The 26035-nt window shown below is 42.8% G+C and overlaps 1 protein-coding gene across 2 annotated transcripts; it reads right to left on the minus strand.

The window, feature by feature from the left end:
- Positions 1-3560: 3560 nt before the first annotated feature.
- On the minus strand, positions 3561-20463 carry CUNH2orf88 (chromosome unknown C2orf88 homolog). Of its 2 annotated transcripts, XM_061457526.1 has the most exons (5): positions 20325-20463; positions 15558-15735; positions 10378-10458; positions 9696-9765; positions 3561-6197 (listed from the first exon to the last, which is right to left on the minus strand). In XM_061457526.1, the coding sequence occupies exon 5, from the start codon at positions 6029-6031 to the stop codon at positions 5768-5770; it is 264 nt and encodes an 87-aa protein (XP_061313510.1). In that variant the 5' UTR covers positions 6032-6197; positions 9696-9765; positions 10378-10458; positions 15558-15735; positions 20325-20463; the 3' UTR covers positions 3561-5767. The 2 variants fall into 2 exon arrangements, with proteins under 2 accessions (XP_061313510.1, XP_061313502.1); XM_061457518.1 differs by lacking the exon at positions 20325-20463 and having other exon boundaries at positions 15558-15856.
- Positions 20464-26035: the final 5572 nt, after the last annotated feature.

Raw genomic sequence — 26035 nt, forward strand, 5'->3', positions numbered from 1 at the left:
AGGACTTTAAGTTCATCTAGTTCCAACCCCCTGCTGTGGGCAGGGACACCTCCCACTAAACCATGTCACCCAAGGCTCTGTCCAACCTGGCCTTGAACACCACCAGGGATGGAACATTCACAACCTCCCTGGGCAACCCATTCCAGTGCCTCACCACCCTAACAGGAAAGAATTTCCTCCTTATATCCAATCTAAACTTCCCCTGTTTAAGTTTTAACCCGTTACCCCTTGTCCTGTCACTACAGTTCCTAATGAAGAGGCCCTCCCCATCATCCATATAAGGCCCCCTTCAGATACTGGAAGGCTGCTATGAGGTCTCCACACAGCCTTCTCTTCTCCAGGCTGAACAGCTCCAACTTTCTCAGCCTATCTTCTTACAGGAGGTGCTCCAGTCCCCTGATCATCCTTGTTGCCCTCCTCTGGATTTGTTCCAACAGTTCCATGTCCTTTTTATGTTGAGGACACCAGAACTGCACACAATACTCCAAGTGAGGTCTCACAAGAGCAGAGTAGAGGGGCAGGATCACCTCCTTCGACCTGCTGGTCATGCTCCTTTGGATGCAGCCCAGGATACGGTTGGCTTTCTGGGCTGTGAGCGCACACTGAAGCCGGCTCATGTTCATTTTCTCATCAACCAACACCCCCAAGTCCTTCTCTGCAGGGCTGCTCTGAATCTCTTCATTGCCCAACCTGTAGCTGTGCCTGGGATTACTCCGACCCAGGTGTAGGACCTTGTACTTGTCATGGTTAGACTTCAGAAGGTTGGCATCAGCCCACCTCACAAGTGTGTCAAGGTCCCTCTGGATGGCATTCCTTCCCTCCAGCGTATCAACCGAACCACAAAGCTTGGTGTCACCGGCAAACTTGCTGAGGGCGCACTCAATCCCACTGCCCATGTCAGCAACAAAGATGTTGAACAAGACCGGTCCCAACTCTGATCCCTGAGGGACACCACTTGTTACTGGTCTCCAGCTGGACATTGAGCCATTGACCACAACTCTGCGTGCAGCTATCCAGCCAGTTCTTTATTCACCAAGTGGTCCATCCATCAAATTGATGTCTTTCCAATTTTGAGACAAGGATGTTGTGTGGGACAGTGTTGAACGCTTTACACAAGTCCAGGCAGATGACATCAACTGCTCTACCCCTGTCCATCAGTTCTGTAGCCCCATCATAGAAGGCCACCAAATTGGTCAGGCAGGATTCCCCCTTAGTGAAGCCATGCTGGCTGTCACCAAGCACCTGGTTGATTTTCATGTGCCTTAGCATGCCTTCCAGGAGAATCTGCTCCAAGATTTTGCCAGGCACAGAGGTCAGACTGACTGGTCTGTAATTCCCCAGGTCATTCATTTTCCCCTTCTTGAAAATGGGGGTTATATTTCCCTTTTTCCAGTCATTGGGAACTTCACCTGACTGCCATGATTTTTCAAATATGATGGCTGTGGCTTAGCAACTTCATTTGCCAGCTCCTTCAGGACCCACAGATGGATTTCATCAGGTCCCACAGGCTTGTGCACGTTCAGATTTTTAAGATGGTCTTGAACCAGATCCTCTCCTACAGTGGGTGCAAGGTCTTCATTCTCACAGTCCCTGCATCTGCCTTCCAAGACTTGGGTGGTGTGGTCAGAGCCTTTGCCAGTGAAGACTGAGGCAAAGAAGTCATTCAGAACCTCAGCCTTCTCCAAATCCTGTGTAGCCAGTTCTCCCAATAGCTTCTGGAGGGGGCCTGCGTTGTCCCTAGTCTGTCTTTTATTCGCTGTGTACCTATAGAATCCCTTCCTGTTATCCTTAACATCCCTAGCCAAGTTTAATTCTAACTGGGCCTTGGCTTTCCTAACCTGGTGCCTAGCTTCCTGCACAACATCCCTGGTATTCTTTCTAGGCCACCTGTCCTTGCTTTCACTTTTTATAAGCCTCTTTTTTCCTTTGAATTTTCCTCAGCAGCTCCTTATCCATCCAAGGAGGTGGTTATTTTTATTTTAAATTTGTTCATTCCATTATTTTTGTACAAAATGAGCAATCTTCAGCAACTATTTAACAAAAAACATGGTGATTTTCAGGGAGTAGGGATCATGCCTTCTCTGACTGAAAAAGGACTTAAGGTGCTTTAGCAAGAGTATTCTGAATCAAACTTTCAGTTGCTTCCAAAATTTATGCAAACATAAATTATCCCAAACTCATGGTAGCAAGATCCTGTCCAATCTGTGCATTTCTATAAAATAAAAGTCATACAAACAGATGGTAAGTTCAATTTTATTTGGTCCACAAGAAAGTATTTTTCACAAAAGATACTGTAAAAAATAGATTGTACTGTGTTTTATTTGGGACTACTGATGTGTCTTACTCCAGAAATGTCAATTTTATGAAGTTGTGCTGTAGTTAATATGTTTTGAATTATTATAATATCAAGTCAGTCACATTGTATCCACTCAGACTACATTTATGTTTCCTGGAGAAAATATAAAGCAAGCGTATTTTTAACTCCTAAATATAAGTAAATGGTTTTGTGGAGTATGCCAGTCCCATACTGGAGTGCCTTTATTACACAAAATCAAGTCAAAGAATCAGTGGTAACTTAGCTGGAAAGCCACTGCAAGTGGCACACTTTAGAGTAATCTAATAAGAGATGTAATTTTATTTAGGTAAAGCCATCTTGATTTTTATTACACATTAGTATTGTGCCTATTAGAAATACAGCGTAATTCTGGACAGAAGTCTCCTTTCATTCCTCACCAGACTGTAGTATTGAACAGCTTTTATTTACGTTTTTATTTTATTAAGGGTACGTGCATTATTTATTAAGGACAGTGTCTTGTAAAAGAGATTATTTTCCTGGTGAGAAGTTGTCTCCCTGTTGTTTGTAAGCTTGTTTGCCTTCCATTTGCTCCATGCTTTCCCTGAAGTTCCAGTGTCCTAGGAAGCATCACAAAGCAGCTGAAATTGCACTTCAGGCTATATTGAAGCTGCTGTAATCTTCCAGCATTAATGAGAAAAGACAAGCTTTGTGGTTGCAGGTAGGTAACTAGTTGGACAGTGGGTGATCTACTTACTATCATGTTATGATGACTTTCTGAGGAAGCAGCAAAGGTGTCCCACACAGCAAATACTCCAAATGGAATCACACTGTGAAGCATGTTTAATTATACCTAGGTGACTTTGGGGAAATTTTGAGTATTTATCTGTATGGATGCCATGATATAACTTTAGACTATTATATCGTATAATTCTGCCTGCTGTTGGACCATGCAGTGGCAGCCTGCCAATGGAGAAGCTGCTTTCAAAAGCACATCTGATATTCTGACTCCCAGAAGAGTGTCAGATGCTAAGGTTACATCCAGAGAAAGGATTTGAGACATTGCAACACCTAACTCTCCCTGACAGCCACCAAGGTTACTTGTACAAGGGTCAAGACAGATCTACCTAAATGCACTCTTAAAGTGAGTGCAGTTTTCTATCTATCTGCTAGTCACATATCTATCTGGCAAATAATGTCTCTGGAGCTTTTGGGAGGGTTTCTTTTCCCCCTGCCTTGTTTTTGTGTTTTTTTTTGGGGGGGGGGGGGGTGGGGTGTTTGGCTTTTGTTTGATTTGGGGTGTCTTTGCTATTTTTTTCTTTAATTACTGTCTTTGACAGTGTTAATATCTTTGAGTAAAGACTAATGTTACAGAAAGGTTCACTTTTTTTGTAATAAAACTTTAGCTATAATATAAATAGGAATCCTTTTTAATGCTGTGGTTAAGCAATATCAAATTAATATATGTGCTGATCTGATATAGCGTGGACATTTCTTTAGACTGAGCAAATGTAGGGTATGGTCTAATGTTTTACATGCTTTAGAACTTCAAGGTACATCACTGTTGGTGGTAGAATTTAAGTGGGCCTTGGTCCCACTTTACATATGGCTTCAAAGATTCATCACTTCAAAGAAGAAAACAATGCAACATAAGCAGATTTTGTCCCCCTTCTTTTCAGCGAAAGCCTGAGAAGAGTCTTAACAGCACAGTCTAGTCTGGTCACTGTGAATTAATAGTCTTGTGCTGTGTTACAGAGAACCATTTTTCACCCTTTACTCTTGATAAAACCACTTTCCCATACAGGTGGATTTAAAGTAACTAAGTTTGTGTGGCAGAGTTTTCAAAACAGCTCAAATCATAGCTTATTCTCAGATTTAAGGCAGGCTACAAATAACAACTTACATGGTCCTCTTTCTGCTTGCTTCCTTCCGCTTGAAAAATCATGCTTTATATAATTTACTAGAACTACGTGTGTGTGTTTTAAAAATAGTATCAGTTTTTGCCAGTATGGAAAGCATTTTTCTGTAAAACAAAAACATCAAATGGAAAAATGTTTGATCTAGGAAAAAAACCAAACCTATGTCTTTTAAACTGGCCATAACAGAAAAAGGAACAAACCGGTGCTAAACCCCAAGCTTTTACAAGGCATTCACTTTGTATAAAATGTCCGCAAAACTGTAGCTTTAAGATGACAGTGATTAACACCTCCCTTTCTTCGTATCTCAAATGCTAGTTACTGTAGGTCAGGCTGCAAGTCCTGGAGAAGCAGGGTGCGGTGTGTGGAGGCAGGCTACATAAAACTGGTAAAGAATTGAGTCCCTTAAGCTTTTGGCCTAAGGCTTATTTGCAGATTCAGTGCACTGCTCAGGCTTTGGGTTTCTGTAGCTTGTATTTGCATCACCATATGCAGTTTTACCACTGGGTCAAGATGAGCCTACAGAAGCTGAAGGAAGGTCCTGTGGCGAGGGCATTACCTTTGTGTGAAATTTCAGTGTAAATCAGCCATAGGTCCCATGAAACATACAGTCCTAAAATACTGTCACACTGTTGAAGGTTTGTTTCACTAGTTTGCATCAGTAGTTTTTGCACACCTATGTGGGTTACAGTAAAAAACTAAAACCAATCCCCCCTAAAAAACAGCACCCGAACGTAAAAACCAAACCAAACCAAAAATCCAAACAGCTTGGTCTGAACACAGCGATCAGATGTCATTAAACTACCTTACTGTAGGATTTTAGAGAATAGCCTTCATGCATTTACAGAAGCCAGAGCATCTGTTAATTATAATGCACTGTTTGTCAACACAGTCCTGTTCCTCACTGTTTCACTTAAGAACAGAAGTTGATTAGTATCATAATCCATATGGGTCCCTGAATACTGCTGGGGTTTATAAAATGCTTCTCATCACCTTCATTATTTTGTGGTTTACAGATTCAGCCAGGTCAAAGAATCAAGGTAAAATTTATGACAGCAGTTACCTTTGCTACATGCAGACCTTGGTTTCACTTCAGCAAAATGCAGACAAATTTACCAAGCATGGAGAGTTCCCCTCTTTTCACCTACAACCAGGCCACTGATTTTTTTTTTTGCAGTAAATAAAAATAATCCACACTTTGTTGTTAAGCATCTCTGGGGCCTCTGAGGCAGTGCTTTTACAGTTGCAGGGCAGCCACATTCCTCTCATCCTTTTAACACTATTTCTGATCACATTTGATACATACAAAGACAGAACATACTCAACATACGTCTGATGACAAATGACACTTGCTTAATAGATTGTACTGTAATCCAATTAATTTCTTAGCAATATAGATGAAAAGGCCATTTTTTTTTTGCCTCTTCTTGCAAACACATTCATATAGTGGCATTATGCTCAAATCACAGCTGATTTTACTTTATTTGCACTAGTACCAAATACAAACTGCTTCACAGACAGGACACTCGTGGTGAAGACAGTTCTTGCCAGTCAGGGCTCAGGGCACATCACTTTCAATAAAAGGGATGTCGCTGTATTTGCTTTCAGTCACTGCCCACTGTTTTACCGCCTGATCAACGATCTCACGGGAGAGACGGTGTGCATAGTCTAGCACTATAGGGCTCGATGGACCTTTCTCATTCACCTTCACTGCTATCAGTGATGATTTCTCTCCAGTACATCCTTCATTACCTTCCCTGATCTGTTCATCCTGGATAGCATTTGAACCTTGAAAGGCAGCCTTGGATTTGATGCATCCCATGGTACATTTGGAAATGCAGCTCCAAAATTCAGTTCAACAGCATGTTTTGATAACCTGGAAAAGGTGCCCTTGTTCAGTGCACAGTGTGGCTGCTTCTTGCCAGTGGTTCCAGTTGTTTTCAAAGAGCAGAATGTCTTCTTTTGTGCTGCTTTGCTTCTGAAGAAATCTGTCAAAACAGTGTTTCATATAAGCACAAAAAATAGTCTAGCATTCCCAGTGAGCTCGGAGGAAAGATAAATTCAGTACAGATGCTTGTAGAAACAACTTTAATAAATGTTTGCATGGTGTGTGAAAAATGTTTTTATCAGTAACATACATCTACTAGAAACAGGCAAAGCTTGACCTGAATTCAGACTGCCGTTGCATGCAGATCCCAGTACATGATGTAAGCCATCTAGGAATGCAAAGGTCTTGGGGAAAACAGTAAGAATAATCATTTCTTTCCAACTGACAATGCAGTGCTCTTTTCCTGAATCTGTCAACAAATACTGTTTAACTTCAGTGACTGATGCTGCTAAAGAAAATAAACCCCCAAAACACCCCAAGAGGCACCAACCAACCACTACTGCATAAGAGCGTTGTGCCATGGCTGTTGTATGCCCTTTGGACAGGAGTGACACTAATTCCCAGTGTCATTCTGCTGTTGCTCAAGGAGGCTTGAACATATTCATGAGAAACAAGCTTTTTTCTTTCTTTTCCCTTGAGAGGTAAGGGAAAGCAGCAGCACACTGCTGTGCTCAAGGCAGTTTTTACAGAGCTGGAGCACCATTCTTGCTAAAGCAGGACAGCTGCACATCTAGAGGAGGGAGAGTGGTGAATGCAGTAACACCTGACAAGGTCCTTTAGTCAAACTCTTCAAGAATCACAGTTGTTCAGCCCCAAATTCTGGTGTATGTTTTTTTGTTTATTAGCCTTCAAGGCTGTTTCTCAGGCTACTTTCTTAGTACAGACAAAGCAGAATCTCATGATATGCCTGACTTTGCTTGGCATGAGCTTACCCACTTATCGGAGTTAACAGACTGCCAGCCAAAATAAAGACTGTGCACAGAAACTAACTGTTCCCTACAGCTTCACCCGATGACGCTGTACTAAGGTCAGCCAAAGTTAAAGATTTTTTTGTAAATAGTCTTTGAAAACTTAATCATGACAAAGATGTTAAGCCTTAATTTATTTGCTTTATACACTGGGGGAAACAGGGACTCCAGTAACATGATCATAGGCAAATATTTGCAGAGGAAATCAATCCCATTTACAGGCAAACAGTGCTTCACAGGTAGGAAGGACTTCCCCACCCTAGCAGCTGACCCATGAGGACCAGGTTCATGGTGACAAGCTTCACTGAAAACATCATTACCTGTTTAGGAAACTGTAGGACTCAAGTGCCGGTACTTGGAAGTGCTGATTGGTGTTTCTGGCAGAAAGAGCTGAAGGGCTTCTGAAACCACAACGTACATACAGATATTTTCACACCTTTAGCTTTATGTCAGAACATTGCAGCATTTTAGAGAAGTGTTTATAAATCCCTCTAATAAAATTTAGTAAGTCTTTTTTTTTCTGGAGCATGTGCCAGTGTATTTCAGAGCAGGCAGCAGAGTGAACAAGCCTGTAACATAAACCCTGCTGGGAGCATTTGTAGTTTTACCCAACACAGAGGAGAACTAAGCTATCAGGCAGATTTTTATTGTAATAACTTGTTATTAAATGAGTAAAAGGCTGGATTTCCCTACATCACACAAGAAACTATACTGATCCCTGTAGAGGTTTATTAAAAAACCTTATGAGCTTCATACCCATGTCTATTAACTGACGAAACTTAAAATGCTTTCAGAACATGCTTATAGACCAGAGGCCAAGGACATGTCTGAAAGCAATTCAGACATCTGAATAATTCAGACCTTTCTAATAGTAGTATCTTGTGCATGTCTAATTTTAATATTTATCATTAATAAAATATTGATAAAAATAATTTCTACTGGCTTTTCGAACGAATACATAGCTCAAAGTATCTGACATGGCAAAGAATCACTAACAGCATCTATAACCCAGCATACCTAATACCTGAACACTGCAGTCTTTACCCAGCCAAGGTAATACACAAGCTTTGTGGGAGGTACACAGCGTATCTATGTACCTCCCTCTCACTACACTACCGGTTGCATTAGAAGTTTTCGATGTGGTATCATTTCCTCCTTAGGCTAAGCCAGAACTGTAAATACCATAAATTTAAACCTCATACTCCCCAACCATAAAACTGTGGCTCTATGCCACAGTTGATAAAGTATTTTATTAGATTTTCATGACTGATATTTTATGACAATTCAGATTTGATTTCTAATCTAAGTTTGGACCCATATTCTTTTAGATGTTACTCTTTTGTGTGTGTGTGCATGTTTCTAAAAGGAGGTGTGTTAAATGGCAGCCAGTTTTAGTTAGTATTTTATCATTGGTTTAAGATGTTTCCATCCTAAAACTGGAGATTTTCTTTGCTCTTTTGTGAGAGGACGCCACCAGATGAGTTAGTGTCCAGCAGAAGGAAGGAGGGAATAGGATAAACATCTCCTAAAGCAGGTAGGAAGAAAATCATCTTCAGCATCTTCATCTGCAGGATTTACCTCTGTTCCCACCTTCTTACCTCTGCCTTTTCATCTGGGCTAAATCAAATGTCTGTGACTGCCCTGCAAGTTGGAAGGGGCAGGCTCTGACACTTCTAGATAGCAAGACGTCCAAGACAACTAAATTGTTCCAAATTGATTACTATTTGAGCTTAAAAGCAAAGTTATTGACCTTATTTTAAATGCTCGACTGTTGCTCACTTCATTATTTATGGAGTGTGGTACTTTCCCAGTCACTGCAGTAAGTTTTACAGTTTTGCTCATTCTACTTGGGTTAATAATTGTTGGCACATGAATGATCGCAAACGCAGCTGCCCTCAGTCTTCTGACTGCTTGCCCGTTTTTCTGACAACCACTGCTTGCACGTACGTGGTATAGTGCTGTTAAAGCACTCTCCACCTAACTCATCTCCAGAGTGGTAAATTCTGATGGGGACTTCAGTATCTCTGGTTTTCCTCACAATGTTCACTTCCTCAGGGAGCAGCAGGGAGGATACTCATTTTACTCCCAGCACGAAGTTTCATTCAGTAACTGCACACAAGTCTGTTTTAATGCCCAAGCTCTGATTTATTGCCAGATTTGTCTCAGAAATCCCTGCATAGATGGTTCGAGGCTCAGGCCAAAACCTCTGCAGACACAGTCCCTCATGTGACAAGCTGTGTGCTCAGCTGGAGGCAGAGGTTAGGGAGCTGCAATCTGCTCTGCCACACTGTCAGCCAGGAGTTAAAGCAGCACCATCACAAACCAAGACCAATTTTACAGTAACAGAAATGCTGATTTAATTAATCTGAGTAATACAGTTTCTTCATTGTGCTCAATTTCAGGGGACATGTAGTCAATATACTTTTAAATAAATACCTCATTTAACTTCAATAGTATAAACACTGTGTATTATTTTAAGAGTCCTGAAAATAATCGATTCCCTTCCATACCCCTGGAATTGGAAGTTCAGGTGTTGCTTCACCTGTGATGTTATTTACTACACACGTGCCTTGTAGTAATACAAGGAGAGAGAAAACATTGAGGGAGTCATACCACATAGCTGAACTCACCTTGCATGACAGGGCTAAGCAGTCTCTTTGCCAGCCTGGCTAGGTGTTTTCTGCCAAGGTAAGTTCATTCCTAAATATTGAAGGAAACAAAACAATGGTAAAAGGATGCCTGCAATTCACTATTATACAATATAAATTGCATTAAAAAAGCATTAATAGCATAACTGCAGTTTCTTTTAGACAAATAAGACTTTTTAAGTATTAAAATGATCAGTAAGAAACAATTACAAAAGGATAAATGTGAGCTATCCAAAAATAAGTTTCACCTGCCTCTCTGGAGTACATCTTCACATGATGAAGACAGGCATGAAGAGCAAGAGTTCTGCTGTTATACAACATCTCTAGCTACCACAGGCAAGTAAGTTCCTGCTACCATTTAAATAGCTTCATGCATAAGACCTTTGAAAAAAAATCTCCTTGAAGTTCAATGCTACACTGCAAGGAACTGCTTTCTGTAACACTTTCTGCTACAGCTGTCATTGGATTAACAAATAAGTTATACTTTTCAAAATAGCTTAGCCCAGCTTTGTCCAGTTGAACACAGTGAGCAGTTTCTGCTGTGACAAAGCCAGGCTTCTCATTTTCCAAAGCTTTAGGTTCAAATATGACTCTCTGTAACCCTCCTCCAGCCAGGGAGGCTTTTAGTGTTAATCTCGGTATCCACAAGAGAAGCTCAGTGTACTACTTACCAAAACCACATCTGCTTTTAACAAGCTGTCCCACTTGTCCTCAGCACAGCACAGACAGCTTCACAACTGGGACTCTGCAAAGGGAACCAATAAATGAAAGCACTGGTGGATGGGTCAAAGTTATGTATTATCACAAGGTTAGATGAAATCCGTAGCACTGGCCTTGCAGAAGTCTGCCTGCTTGCTCACCCACAGGATTTGACTTTGACAAAGGTGATGATACAGCAGTTTAGAAATTAGATTGAATGGTAGGCTGCAACAACTTATATACAGCACCTAATCCCAGTGCACAGGGGGCTGCTGCTTGGGCAAGTGCCTCCCATCCTATTTGCCTCCATCCTCCACAAGTCTAGTTAAAGACAATTTCAGTGTGGATATAGAAAGGGTCATATGCCAGCATGTGGAATGCCCCATCTTCTGCCAAAGCTTAAAAGTTCCTGTTTTCCCTTCTCCCTCTCAGAGCTTCTGCTGAGACCTGGACCTTTATCATACAAGTGCATAGGGAGAGTTTTCAGATAATCATAGTGTTGTCATTATCGTGGAAACAATAAATATTACTCTTTGTAACAAAACCACTCAAACTTGAGGCAAGTGATGCAGCTGAGGTATCAGCAGAGGTAAACCAAACAGCATTCAGGCATCCAGACCTCTGAACTGCATCTAATTGCATTAAATACTTACATCCTCCATGCAAAAATGGAGAGAAACAGAAACCCGGAACATCTTACATCTGCCTTTCCTCTCCCTAACAAGGTGGGATGCTGTTCAGAAGGATACATGATATTATGCCTCTGGGTGCTCTGCAGTTTCAAACAGAGCACCAGCACATAGAGGAATGAATCATTCCCTTAGTGCACAGCATCGTCTCTGTCGCTCAGGTCTTGGAGGCTCCTGTGCAGAACAGCCCAGGCAGGGCCTCTCAGAGCAATCCAACCCACCACTTTTAATGTCTGCCTCTCCTTCACATCCAGTTTTCTGCAAATTCTACAGAGGCAGCACACTGTAGTAACATTTATTATAAAGGCTCCTTCTCATCATAGGGAAAGGAGGTTTTAAAAAGCTGGAGTTATTTTAAGACAAGCATGATTCCCAAGATCTAGCTACCTCAGGCAATCGCTGATTTACCTAAATACCCTGAAACAACTTGGGCAACAAAGAGCATAAATGGAGCCCTCATTCCTTGCAGAGCCATCCTCTCCCTCATGTTGCTTACTGCCAGCAAGAGATAAGAGCTATGGATTGAAAAGGGCTGGATGCAGGAACAGCAAACAACTGCTGTGCAGGATTAGCGTGTCAGTGAGAGTCTTCTGGCTATCTGACTCAGGGCACTTGCTGGAATTTCAATGGTCCCTCCACCCCCCATGGCCAGAATTGATAAAACTTTTGCAGGCTTCTAAGCCAGTTTATTGTAACTGAATGGGGAAACGGCACCACTTTTCAGAACCAGGCATGACCTCTTTAAAAGCTTACTTTAAAATGGTTTTCAGTAAGACAACAGCTGTTCATCAGATTGTTTAGGTTGGAAAAGACCTTTAAGATCATCAAATCCAACCATTAACCCAGCACTGCCAAGTTCCCCACTAAACCATGTCTAAGTGCCACATCTACCCGTCTTTTAAGTACTTCCAGGGATGGGGACTCCACCACTACCCTGGGCAGCCCATTCCAATACTTGACATCCCTTTTGATGAAGAAATTGTTCCTAATATCCAGTCTAAACATCCCCTGGTGCAACTTGAGGGTGTTTCCTTTTTACTTGGACGAGGAGACAGGCATCCACTTTCCTGAGTTTCTTTCTCAGTCAGAACACTGAGTTACTTAATGGAGGCAATTTCCATGTCAAATTTCAACTCTCAACCACTTCAGCAGTGCAGTTAAGGAACATGAAAATCTTAAAGAAAATTAGAGGGAAAAACAGGAGAGAGGAAAATGTTTCTTCGCCTCAATTCACGATTTACGTGCACAGTGGGAGTGGGGGAATCAGGTTTTTTTGCTGCCAATCAGTATACCTGTGTTGATGTGAGTTTTTATGCTGACATGCTCTGGATATCTAAAGCTTCTGGATCTAAAGCCAGTACTGACTTAGAAATAAACAAGCAAACAAAACACCGATGTATTAACAAAAACCAACCAAGCCCCATACGCACACACAACAGACATGTGACCACAGAAGTAAGGAACAAACCCAAGTGCTTTCCTGACTGCTCTAGCAATCTTACCCATGCTTTTGGAAGCAGCAAGCAAGGCTGAAGTACAGCTGGGAGCCTTGAGGCAGAAATACCAACAGTTCAGACAACAGCAGTGCCAGTTGGTACAGTCCTCAGCAGCCACAAAGGTGGTTTTCACCCAGGAAAAACCAGTCTTGTTAAAAGCAAAGAGCATTGTGTGCTTGGTACCTGTCTGATTTCATGAAAGTAAAGCTGTACCCAGCCAGCCTTTCCTGAAATCCTTCCTCCTTCCAGTACAGGGCTTTATTTACCAGAACCACATGCAGCAGAGAGCAGCCTGAAGGCAAGAGGATGCTGAAAACTTCTAACCAGTTCTGCTCTCATCACCTAGCTGCTTGCCCAAGCACCTGCACATGCTACTGTTTCCACCAAATTCAGACAGAAATACAGACCACATATTAATTCTACTTGATTTTTCAACGCCTGGTGGTTCCACACCCCCCCCGTGTCTCAGAATACAAGTGAGCAGACATTTGTCAGCACAGACTCTCTGCCAGACCATAGACAAGGGAGACAATCAGCTTAACCTACCCTTGTACAAACAAGAGTGGGATGCCTTCTGTTGATTAAAGCCTGTATTCTATATAAGTAAAAGTGGACCAATGGGTTTCCTTAACAAGTGAGGCCTCTGAGCAAAACTGTAGAAGAAAGAGCATGAGGAAAATGCAGAGCTTCCCAGAAAGTCCATCTGCAGGAAGTTTAGCTAAGATTTAAGTGATCCAGCTACAGAAATTACAGAGGAATGCCTTGGCTCAGAGGGAGGAAAAGCTAATGTCACAGAGGAGACCTGAAACTCTCTAAGAACCCAAATACAAAATAATGCTTGAAACTGGTGAGTGCACAAAAACAAAACATAAGAAATGGATATCAAGTTTTTAACGTAGATGTACAGCTGTTTCCCTGCCCTAAGGAAGATACGGGTTCAACACGTTGTTCAGCAAAGCCTACAGATGTTGTAGTTATCAGCCCGCCCCCCATAGGGATTAGCTGCAAATATACAGCCTGAAGATCCCCAAAACCATATTCCCCACAGCAGGGGAAAACACGTGTATCACCAAAGGTTATCAGAGACACCGGCCAAGTTAGACTGCTTTAAAGCATGGCACTGGCTCCAAACAAAGCAACCTGTGGTTTATTAAAATGTGATACTCTTTTGGACAAACCAGAACAGAAACTAGTATTTTCCTAGATACACCACAAAACTTCCATCCCAACAAGCCAATCGTGGCATCAGAGCCTACCTATTAACAACACACCTTCAGGAGCACGTTAAAACTTCAAGCTACCTACACTCCTGCTAAAGCTTAGGATCTAGGCTTGTTTGTAAAGGTGCATTGCTGTCCTTTGCAGGTCCAGCTGGAGACAGACTGCTGCAGACAGCGGGCAGGGATGCACAGATCTTCACAAGCAAGAAAGTCCCTCCTGCCATTATCCCTGGCTGCTGCCCAGCCTGGGGATCCTGCCAGCGGGAACTGATGAGCAGCAGCAGGTAGAACACTGGATCAGTATCTCAGTCTGACAGAGTCATGTTTTATTGTAGTATCTTGTAGTCACAAGATTCAACTACGAGCATATGGAGCTGCAGACCGGAAGGTATGAATGAAGCGTGTTGTTTTGCTTTGTGACGCCCTTACAATGGTAAGGTCCCACTAGATTAGCAAAAGTGAAAGTCAGAGGAAGGAGAAGGCCAGGATCTGCCTACCAGGACAGAGTAGTACAAGAAAAGCAGCGCACAACCCCATTCTGCTCTTTAATCTCCCTATGCAGAAGCCAAATGTAAAACTGGGACTCAGGAATGGAACAGAAGACCTGTTTGTCCACATCTCACATAAGAACACACAGGAAAACACAGCCCCATGCTTTAAAATCACAACTATGTTACTAATGAGTGGCAGAAATCAGCCGAGGACAAAGTGAGGAGTTAACAGCCAGATGCTCCAGCTGTACAAAAGCTGCCCACAATTGCAATAAATAACTATGTCAGCCTTAAGTATCACTGTCTCACAGCTCTCCCCAAGTATTTTCCTTGAATTTCATTGCTCCCAATGCACCAGCTTCTACTTCTAAGGGAGCTGCCACCTCTGGGCCCAAGCAGCAGGGTGGCCAGCAGCCAGACAAGGCAGTGGTACCCGCAGAGCCCAGCAGCACTGCTGGCTCTCTCCCCAGGACCCTGCCCATGGAACCACCTTGTCCCCTGAGACATGAGCATTGCGAGGCTCCGCACAGCCCCCTGTGCTACTTGTACAAACCAAAGGGATTTTAGAGAAACAATTCTCAGCAGAACATAATGTTATAAAGAAAACTAATTTGTATGCACTCGAAGGTCAAAAATGCCACTTTGTTAAGACTACAGTACAAATCCCTGTTTTTTTTTCCTTTTTAATTACTGCATTTAGAAACATGATTTGAAGTCCTACTTCCTGAACCATGAGAAAGAGTAAGACGTTTCTAAACGTTCTACAGTTTTTGCCATGGCTGACATTACCCTACCAAATCTGTATTTTATGATGTACTAGATGAAGGTAACCTGCCCTGTCCAGGTTTGGGCCAAAGCTTGGAAAAGGTATTCATGGCACAGCAGAGGCAGACAAGAAACCCTCACATCACCCCAGCCACTCAGAGGAGCAGCCAGGCTATTTACCTTCCCTTTACCTTCAGCAATGGCTATACGCAGCACCACCTCTTCCCACGCAAACCCAAAGGGCTGCACGTCTGCCCTGCCCAGTTTGGAGAACTTTGCTGCTAGCAACCTCATTGTGACAATGGGAGGAGTAAGGTGTTACCACTGCAAACCCCACCTCTAACCTAGCTCTTCCTCCTTTCCTCCACATGCTGAAGGCCAGTCCTGCCCATGGCCACAGCTTGCCCCGTGGGTCACCACACACTGTGATGGTTGTGAAGGGACACAGCCCATCCCTCCCATAAACCAGCACCAGGCTACATACCAGCACAGTGGGGATGGGTGAAGTGCCAAGAGCATGTTGTAAACGTGGTCCCACCAGCACGCCTCTGTCCATCGAGCAGCAGTTCCTGGGGCCAGCCAGGCAGGAGAGGGCTGCTTCGTCCTCGCCGGTGCCCGCAGGATCAGGCCCTCGTCCCACCAACGCTGCGTCCTCCCGATTCCTGTTCGCAAACGACAAAGATGCAAAGCCTCCATGAAGTCATTCCCACACCACTTTCGGAACACTACCGGTAAGCGCACCCGGCTCCGGGCGGGCCCCGAACGGCCTCCACCCCACACCCCCGGGGCTCCGCCACCGAGCCCCCGCCGCCCCGCTCCCCCGCGGCGGGAGCCGGCCCGATTAAGTCCAGTTCGGCCCCGCATCGCTCGCACAGGTAGCGCCGGGGAGGGGCCCCTGCCCGCCCGCAGCGCCACTCACTCCGCTCCGCCGGGAGCTCCCCGGCCTCCCCGCGGCACCGACGGCGCTGGTGCTGCCGGCGGGGCGGGGCGGAGCGGAGCGGGAAAGGGAGGTGCCACCGCCCCGCCGTGCCCTTCAGCAGCGCCGCCGCGGCCCCGACCCGCCCGCCGGGCAGCACCGCCCCGCCTGGCGGGACACACCGCATCGCGGGCCGACACGGGGGTCTGACAGTTATGGGGGGGGGGGAAGCGGAAAGAAAAACGCGCGCCCAGGAAAAACGCTGCTCGTCAGCTTCAAAGGACGGAGTTACCGTGTCACATAGCTCATCACATGCTCAACTCAGGCCCTGGGTGAACGTGAACGCGCCACGGAGCGGTGCGTGTTGCAGCCCCGGTGAATGCTGAAGTGAAGCAAACCGAGGGGAAGGCAAAGGGTGAGGCCGGGGTGATGCTCCTGTTCTCTCCTGTCAGGCAGCATCAAGCCGTGTACAGCTGCAGACAAATATCGTTATACCAAAGCTATCTGAAAAATGCCCCCACCCCAAAAGGCAGCTCCTGAATGAAGGGGCTGAGCAGTGCCTCGATGCAGGCAGCACTTGCTGTGAGTGCAGATGTTGACCTGTGGCCAAGCCTTCCTATGCACTTAGGCAGCAGTTTCATTGCCGAGTAGGTTTCTAATGTATTCCAATTAGGTGCTGTCCAGTCAAGGAATTTATCACAGCTTTATCAAAGCCAAAGAAAACACCACACTGGTAATATTAGTCAAGAAAAACGCTATTGTACATGTAGCGCTGGGTCACAGGGAGGCCGGGAGAGCCATGGGCTGGAGAGGCACAAACACTTCCCGCGTCCCTCTGGGTTTTAGGAGCAGGTTTGAGAAGCTTGACCCAAAGCCCAGGCAAAGCTGGTGGCACTTTACTCTTTGATTTCAAGGAGCTTTGACTTGGGACCCACTGATGTGGGTAGATACTGGTCAGATATTTTTTACTGCTGTTTTAGGTTGCCTCTAGGTGGCTGGAGGAACAGATCAAATAAAATCATAGCACCGAGGATTAAAAGACAGAGTACTGGAAAGGCATCATTGCCTTGCATTAACACAGAGGCATTATTATGACAGTGATTTTTAAGCTATACACAGTTTTTAAATAAAAATTTGACAACTGAATTATGAATATTGTAGCAGTTTATGGTTATTGTGCTCTTTTTTTTTTAGTTTCTATTCTATTTATAATATTCTATTTATCCTGGTTTTTAACACAAGGCTCCACTTTTAACTTCAGCTTTAAGTGACCTCCCATTGTTCCCACTGAGTCCCCATCAGTTCCCACTGAGCAACTTTGAGACACGGAGCAGCCATTTCACAAGCTGCCTGCCCCTGCATGGCACAGGCTGCATTCACATCACTAGCACCCAATCTGATCACTTTGTTACATCCCAACAGATAATAACCCTATGGCACTGTGCACTGCTCACCTCCAGTGTCACAACTTGTCAACAGACTGTTTGGTCTGAGCAGCAGCACTTCAGTATAAAGTAAGGGGAAGGAACTGGGGGGAGGTAAGGAGAGGGAGATGTGTGTGATGGGAATTTCGAGCCAGTATTTATTTCTGGGTGCCAAAACATGTTTAATATTTTATTAGGTGTGGAGTATGCAAGACAGCTTATTATGTTTGGCTCAAGCAAAGCAGTCAGTCTTTGCATACAGCCCATCCATCTGAAATGACTGCCACCAGGCACAGACCACGTGCTCAATGAAATATTTAGCTCGTAAAGCATTTCAGTGTGAAAGGCTGGGGCCAGGCACAGGTGCTGTGATGCTGAAAACCACAATGGCCAAATCGGAGGTATCCCAGCCCCAGCATGGAGGCCTCAGAGGTGAACAGTCACTCAGAGAGCCAGGACACAGAGCCTGAGCCATGCATGTGCTGGTCTGGGGGGACACGGGCACCAAAGCCTTTCTGGGACTCAGTTTCCCAGCTTGTGCTACCCTCCCTCCCTCCATAAGAAATCATTCTGAACAAAGTTTGATGTTTTTGTTGTCATAAGATTTGATATTTATTTTCTTAGCTGTCTTTCATAGTTATTTACTTATTAGAGCTTGCTAGATCTTTCTATAATACAGTCTAAACTCTCTAAACGCTTGGCATGCCCTGCTGTATGTGCTCATGTTCATCCCAGTGGGGCACAATTGCTTTGATGTCCCCAGGGCAATACAAACACTTTCTGATAATAAGGTGCATGGAGTGGGAGGAGAATGGTGCTGACTGAACCCTGGAAGCTGCTGAATACTGCTAGTACTGGCATTGCTGGAATGGTAATTGGCTGCCAAACTAGATGACAGCAATGCTGAGGTTTCAGAGAAGCTTTGGTAAGAAATTGCTAACCTGCTAAAAAGTAGTAGGTTTTTTTTTTTGTTTGTTTATTTGTTTGTTTTTACTTTTTAATTTTAGTATATTTATAATTTTAGTAAGTTTACTGTTTAATTCACTTTTTAATTTTACTTTGGTATAAAATTTGTCACCTACCAACCTCTGTACCAGGCGCCAGACTTTTAAAGAGTTTGTCCAAGGGTAACAATAAATGAAATCTGGTTTCTTCCTTCCTCTGATGCAATTTCACAGTTTTTGTCCTCATCGTTCCACCTGCTGCCCTTCATGGCTTCTCCTCATCTGCAAACCCTTCCCCCTTCAAGCCTTCAACTCTCCTCTATGCCCAATAAGTCCACAATATCCTACACCCATTTCTGTACTATTAATCTCTTCTTCTGCTTGGCAATTTCTCAGCTCCCTCCTGTTTTACCTGTGCCAATTTACAACAACCCCAGATTTCTTCCACATCTTCTGACCAATACTATGTGCTTGGCCAGGTGGGCAAGAAGCAGCATGTGTTTTGACTAGGTGCTAGCCAGATGGCCAGTCCATAAGTCCTGCACAAAGACAAATGCTGCATCAGATTCTCCCTGCCATTCTTTCAGAAAGCAGAGAAAAAATAACTCTTTTTCCCAATCAATGCTTAAGTTAAGAACCCCTTGACATGGGATGTGGTATTCAAAACTCCATGGAGAAGAACTGGAACTGTCCAAATCCAACAGCCAGCTGAGTTCCTAGTCATTAGTTGAGGCTGAACCACTTCATTCTTGCTCTGCTTCTCAATTCATTTTACCATCCATGCATACACCTGTATTAAGGAGGGTTTTATGGAGACACGTGTTTCTAATGCAGTTGAAGAGTTAAAGAATGGAAGTAGGACAAGTATTCTCTGCCCCAGTAGCTTCCCTCCAGCAGGCCCATGGTCATGCGGTGACTTTACAAAATCTATTGCTACATGCAGAAATCCACTAACTGTATGTGTTGGAAAATGTTACGCAGTCTGAAAAGGATCAATATAGAGCGTGAAAAGCTAAATATCTCCTAATGATCTTGACTAAAATCTCCTAATAATCCAAAAGCCTTGGAAGTTTTGCCCAACATGCTCTGACCTCCATGCAATAAGGTGCTTTGGTAGAGGTTCAAAATCAAAACTACGATGCAAAGGAGGTCATCTTCACTGCAACAAACAGCTTTATAGACTAAGTAACTGCCTTTTAAATAAGTGCTCTGTTTTCAGAAACTTCTTGATGGGAAAGATGTTCTTTTCCTCAGCTATGGATTTTTCTCTTTTCTCCTTAATTCTTGTTTCATTGTGTGCTGCACACAATTGAGATTTACCAAACCTTTCCTCAGAGCTCATAATTTCTTAACATACTTCCTTAATGTTTGCAACCAGGTTGATTAAAAGTAAGGACAAGTATGATTAGAGTATGTCCAAGCATGCACCATCGAAAACTCTGTGCTGCCCTAGTTTTCAACTCTGTTACTACCAAAAGTGCATGACAGTGGTGATTGCACATTTACTCCAAACTTTATGGCGCAACATTGATTTCTAGATCACAATTATTTTTGGAACATCCCATCCTTCTGCTCTCAAAAAAGGGTTTGATAGTTTTAACTTTAAGTTTAGTATATGAATGTAGACCCTATTTCCACTTTCTTGTATGAAGATACCCTGAGTATTTAAAATACAGTGTTTAACCCATTGGTATTAACTTCACCTTGTTTTGTTACTTGGATGTGCTTATATTGCTATAGCTCGAAGGAGAAAACCAACGTGAACCATCAGCATATTCACTGAATTTCATACATATTAATGAATCCCCATACTATGTAAGAACAGGTAGGTGACTGTTATCATCAGTCTTCATCATGAAATGCAATTGACATATCTGGGGACAGACCTCCTTTTTCCCCAAAATGGGTGAAATACCCCATTTAGCACAGAACTTGAAGTACGTGCTCAGTTTTACTCATGTACTTACACTTCAGAGTTGTGCTGCAGTATTTCAGTGGGCAGGGGCTGAGTTCCAGTAATTCATTTCCGCCAGTCACCAACCCTGTGAAGACATTTGGAACTACTTTAGCCACCATATTTGCAAACTTTTCTGTCAAGAAACAACATCAGAACTTGTCTACATGCTTACAAATGTGCTAAAAAGATGATTATGACTATATGATACTATAAAAAGGTGCTCTGCCCAAATATAATGAGAGCTAAGGTGTGAATCTTATTCTTTTCTCCCATAGAACAAACACACTTACCAGTAATAAAAAAGAAGAAATCAGAAAAGGGGTTAGAAAATAAATGGCACATCTCTATACAGCACAAATGTTTGGCTACTTGAATGTAATAGCTGTCGGGTGCTTTCGTTTCAATGTGTGTTAGCCATTAATCCAAAACTTAATAGAAAGCTTGTAGTGGAAGTCTATTTGGACAATTTTAGGAATCTTTAAAATAAAAGTTTATTCACATAATGGGTCTTGATTGTTTGATAAACCCCACAATATCTTCAAGAACTTACATCATACTGGATCACATTGAAATACTGTTAAAAGAAGGCCATGAAGAAAATAGGTTGGGGCCTGTAGAACAGACAAGACAAAGTTTACAAGAAAGCATTGAGTCAGAGCAAGTCCATGAAGGCTTTTGTCCTCTGTTTTCTGCAAGGTAGGGCCTGAAATGCTTTCCTTATTTCTGCTTTTGAATCAGAAATCTGACACCTGTTTGTAATAAATGTCCTCTTGTCCATTCTCCATCATTCCTGTACCTCTCCCGTTTATCAAGAAACACTAATAAGACAAAGTAAATATTAAACACTGAAAACCATAGCTATCTAGCACAGGTTATATCTTTTGTAGCACTGTTACAGTGCAAAAAGACACTTCTGTCATAGCCTACAAATAGTGAGGTAAAAACAGGACTAAGAATATAGAGGAAATAAACTTTAGGACTGAAGGAGGACACTGTATAGAACATCATATCTGTAAGAGAAAGAATGGGGTTACTCAGCATTTGGATATACCAGATACAAGTGTGCCCTTCCTTTCAAAAAACTGAGATGCTTTTGTAATGTAAAGCCTTCTTTTATAAGCACCATATACTCTACGTGTGTAATTGGAAGAAAAAAAATGGGTTTAGGCTAAACAAACTGCTGATAATTTAAGGAATTTGTAAGTATGTGGTGACTGATATGAAGTAGTTTCACCATACTAAATTCTCTTGGGTTTCTCTAAAGCTTGAAGGTTATAATATTACCAAATCCTAATGCTTTCCTAATACTCTTGGGGCTTTTCAGATTGTGTCCCCTACAGTGGGGAGCACTGCTGACTCCCTGGGACTCTCTAAATTGCCTCCACTCGCCAAGGGCACTGTGGTTGATGTTTTCGAGTAAACACAAAGCAAAGACACCTGCGGAATTCAGAAGGAGACAAGAAATCTTACAAATAAAAATAAAATTGAGCATTAATTCTCATTAAAGAGAACAGTTTTCCAGAGTAGTGGAATTTTGTCCAGTGGAGGAGGTTGAGTATTTCAACTAAACAAGATTCACTGGCAGCGAGTCCTAATAGAGGAGTCCTGCTAATAGAGGAGTAAACTGTGTTCCCCAAACACTGACCTCAAGTCTATGGCTCATATTGGTGCCACGGCAGTGGCTAGCGGTCTTTTGAGAAACCTTCCTAGATGATAGCTCCTTCTATGGTGTATACAGGAACCAAGCACTAAATCACCAAAGCAGCACTGTGCATCCATCATGAAGGAAAACAAAAACACCAGCAATGAAAAGTTTGCAGGAGCTTTGGGGAACGAGGCAGCTACACCTATTGCTTCAGTCTATATATGAAACTGGAGATCATATTTTGCAGAAGGCTAACAGTGAGTCTGTACAGAAGTTGCCTATGAGAAGCAATAGGGACATGTGGCTTCAGCCACTCCACTGCCCAGCAACAGCTTGGGTGCAGTCTGCATACAGCCTGTACAGCCAGGCACTTAGCTCTTTGTGAATAGAGACCATGCTTATCCTATGAGCAGTACTGGAAAACACAAACCAGGCAAATACCAAATATTACTTACATTTGTGCTAATAAAGCAGAGATGAATACAGAGAGGAAACACTACCCAGAGAAATGTTCTTAATTTATATGCAAGTCCTCTGAATTTTTTTTATCAATACCTGACAGCACTAAAACATGAAGCATGGGAGGACATGCAAAACACAGCCCTGAAAACCCCAGGCAGCAGCACAGCCAGGGGATTAACCAAACATGGAGCATTAGAATATTGCAAAGAGGATCAAAAGAGATTTGTGACTCAAAAGCCACCCACCAGAATTACAGTCAGCTGAGAAGCCGGACAGGCAAAAAGTGGGTAAATCTTTTAAGTTTAGATATCTCCTAGAATTATCTCAAACTCTGGGATGCTCATAGCAATACATCACATCAGGCCTCCCTGTGACATGAGGCTGCAAACAACGCCATCTTCTTTCCACACTGAAAGTTATAGCTTTGTGATTGTCAAAAATTATTGGGGGAAACAGCACTGAATATGGTCACTGGCACACCAAAACCTGAGAGCACTGAGGATAGCAACAAAGCAGCAGCTGTACCAAAACTGCCATACAAAGGGAAATAATACAGAGAAATAAGAGCAATATAAGGACCCAATCATCCTGCACCAGTCACTTTTCCAAAATACATCACTCTCAGGGTCCCCAATCCAAAAAGACACTAAAATAAAATATTAAAGAAGAAATTGCTTCTAAGGAGAAATTAAAAGACCCATTGCTGTAGACAAAGCCATGGATCAGCAGAGCAGTGGCCTGCTGAGAGCTTGCTCTTCCCAATCTTGTGTACTTACTTGGAGAAGTCTCGTGTTTCAAAGGAATGTTGTACCAACATCTGTACCCTCATATTTCACACCGAGATCAACATCATTACGAGCAACAACTGAAGAAGGTTAACAAATATGAAACAAGGCTTTGTATTTGCCTTTGGTCTGGCAGGGATGTAGTGAACTTTCTCCACAGTTGGCCTGTAGGGTGTTTGGATTTGTGGCTAGGATGGTGTTGATAACTCACCAGTATTTTGGCTACTGCCAAGCAGTGCTTGCACAGCATCAAGGCTTTCTCTCTTTCCCACTCTGTCCCCACAGTGGGTAGGTTTGGAGGGACACGACCAGCAGAGCTGATCTGAGCTGGCCAAAGGGATATCCTATACCCCATGATGTGCTCAGCAATACAAGCCTGGGAAAAGGAGGAGTGTTTATGGTGTTGGTCTTCCTAAGTAATCTCTGGTTGTGCATGCTGAAGGCCTGCTTCCTAGGAAGCTGCTAAACATCTGCCTGATAATAGGGAGTAGCTTTGCTTGCACACCTAGCTTTGGCATCACCCACTACACTTTCATCTCCCATCTGTGAGTCTTCTCACCTTCCTTCTACTTTCTCCAGAGCCAACAGCAGAGGGGAGGGGTGTTTGGCTGTTGACCAGGAGTCAACCCACCACATTATTTCATCCCAGCTTTGTTCAGTCAGCCTGCCCCTAAGAACTAACATGTTCCCTGAAACACGCTCTCCATGTGTTTTATGGACAAGGATAAAGATGCTGAATAGGTATGAAATAGAGATTTTTAACTAGTACTTGTAGTAACTCCCAAAACCACCTTTGCTAGAAGATCAGTTTCTCAGTTCCGCGAAATGAAGCCATGTGGATGAACTTGTCAAAGGGTGGGCTCCTGCTGCCATGAGAGCAGCTGTAAGGTCTCTTGCTATTTTAAGAGCTTGGCCCACTTCTCTTAATTTTCCTTGAGGGCAGGCATGTATTCCCCTGTACTTTAAGGGATATCTTTTATTTCATTTGTTGATCAGCTGCCTGCCCAGCAGAGGCAGCCCATGCGGAGCCGACCAAACATTCACCCTGCGGTGCAGTTTAAACTGGTCACTGCACTAATGAAGTGGGCAGAAAAACTGGCTCCTTTTGAGCACAGAGCAAATGGATTTTCAAATAGGAAATGAGCCAGAAGATGCCTTAAAAAGAAGGTGGGGTAGAGATTCCCTCAGAGGCTACATTAGGGCAAAGACAGGGAACTGAAGGATGAGGATGCTGATAGGGCAAAGACAGGACTGAAAGATGCACATCCCTCAGGGAGATTTATGGGTGACTGAATCAGAACTATTGCTCCTGAAGACTTTCATTTCCCTATATTGCCTCACTGGCTGAGATCAAATCCTATGTACTTTCTCTCATACACCAACATCCCCTTTTGCAGCACAAATGTCAAACAGATTCCTTTATAAAGACAAAATTACTTAAACTGTCACTGAAATGAGAAGGTAAATTAAAAATTAATTTTTGTTAGAGTCTAAGTTACAGACAACTGTCATCATGATTACCTCGCATAATAAATTTTTTGATAACTACAGACATTACCCAATATCCAAATGATCTAATTATCTAATTATTATTAGATAACCTTTCCACTGTGTGAAGTTTTCAGTTGCACAATCTCAAATCAGAACTCTTGAACACAGTGAAATTTATGACAGCGCATACAGCAATCAGCAAGAGGCAATGCACTTTTTTTAGAGATTATAAATAGAAATATTATCTATTGCCACATAATGGCAAAGAAGAAGGTAAGATGGATTTCATTCATGGCGTACATAGACCCTGATATCCCCAACTTTGCAATTTAATTTTAGGAGGAAAAATTGACTTTTAACATGGTACAAGTGATTTCCTGGGGGGAAAAAAGCTGTCTTGAGGACACCATGTGCATCACAGAACAATTCTGTTAAAATAAATGTTAGTTACGGATGGTCTGTGTAACAGTTGCTCTATACAGAGATTCAACAGAGCATGAGTATACCCTTTTAGGATACAGATACAGATTGGTGTTCTGCTTCCATGTCTCAGTTTTCCCAATTTCTAATTAATATTATGGCATCCATTCCTACCTTAAATATAGCAGTGGAAAGAATACTTTAATTGGAAGACCAAGGTAGACAGCATAAGCTTGCTACACATTTATTTCATTAAAGCAGGGATTTGAAGAAAAAGTAATTTTGATCGCAGGTAGAGAAGTATTTATGACTGAAAAGACTCAAAATATTTGATCTGATAATGTGCATGATTCTAAACAACCCATTGAAGCTTATGATACTGCTAAACAAATAAAAATTGAGCTGGCTTGCCACTAGCATCTGATTTGAGCTAATACAGGTTTTGTGGAATAAGCTTTGGGACAAGATAAAGCCAGGATTAAGACCTAGGGTTTAGTGGTCAGTGTTAATTGAGATCTAGTGTTCACCTTTGACAGATTTGAGACACTTGTTGGTTTGGTACTGGCAGGGGCTGCTGTGCTAGGCCACCTTGAGCTGGGGAGAGTCAGATGCTAAAGCAAAAATAAACATCCAGAAATACACTGTCAAAATGGACTCAGGTGGTACCTAAGCACTGGCCTACAAAACAGGGTTGAGAAAAAACAGGATTTAAATCACAATTAGGTTTATAGTGGCCTGCCAAAGCCCCCCAGAGCTACAGAACTTATCACTGGAAGTTTAATGGTGGTAGTTCCAATCTCCATCCATTTTCCAGTAACCTTTGGCTTATGAAAAAGCACACTTTTGTTGGTATTAACTGATGCTGTCTGTGTTCTCCGAGCAGAAATATACATGAGAAAAATGCCGTAAAATAGTATA

This window comes from Pezoporus flaviventris, unplaced genomic scaffold (genome assembly GCF_033815535.1).
Source record: "Pezoporus flaviventris isolate CSIRO_AGI_PZ_B2104156 unplaced genomic scaffold, CSIRO_AGI_Pfla_v1 ptg000001l, whole genome shotgun sequence".
Taxonomy (NCBI): Eukaryota; Metazoa; Chordata; class Aves; order Psittaciformes; family Psittacidae; genus Pezoporus; species Pezoporus flaviventris.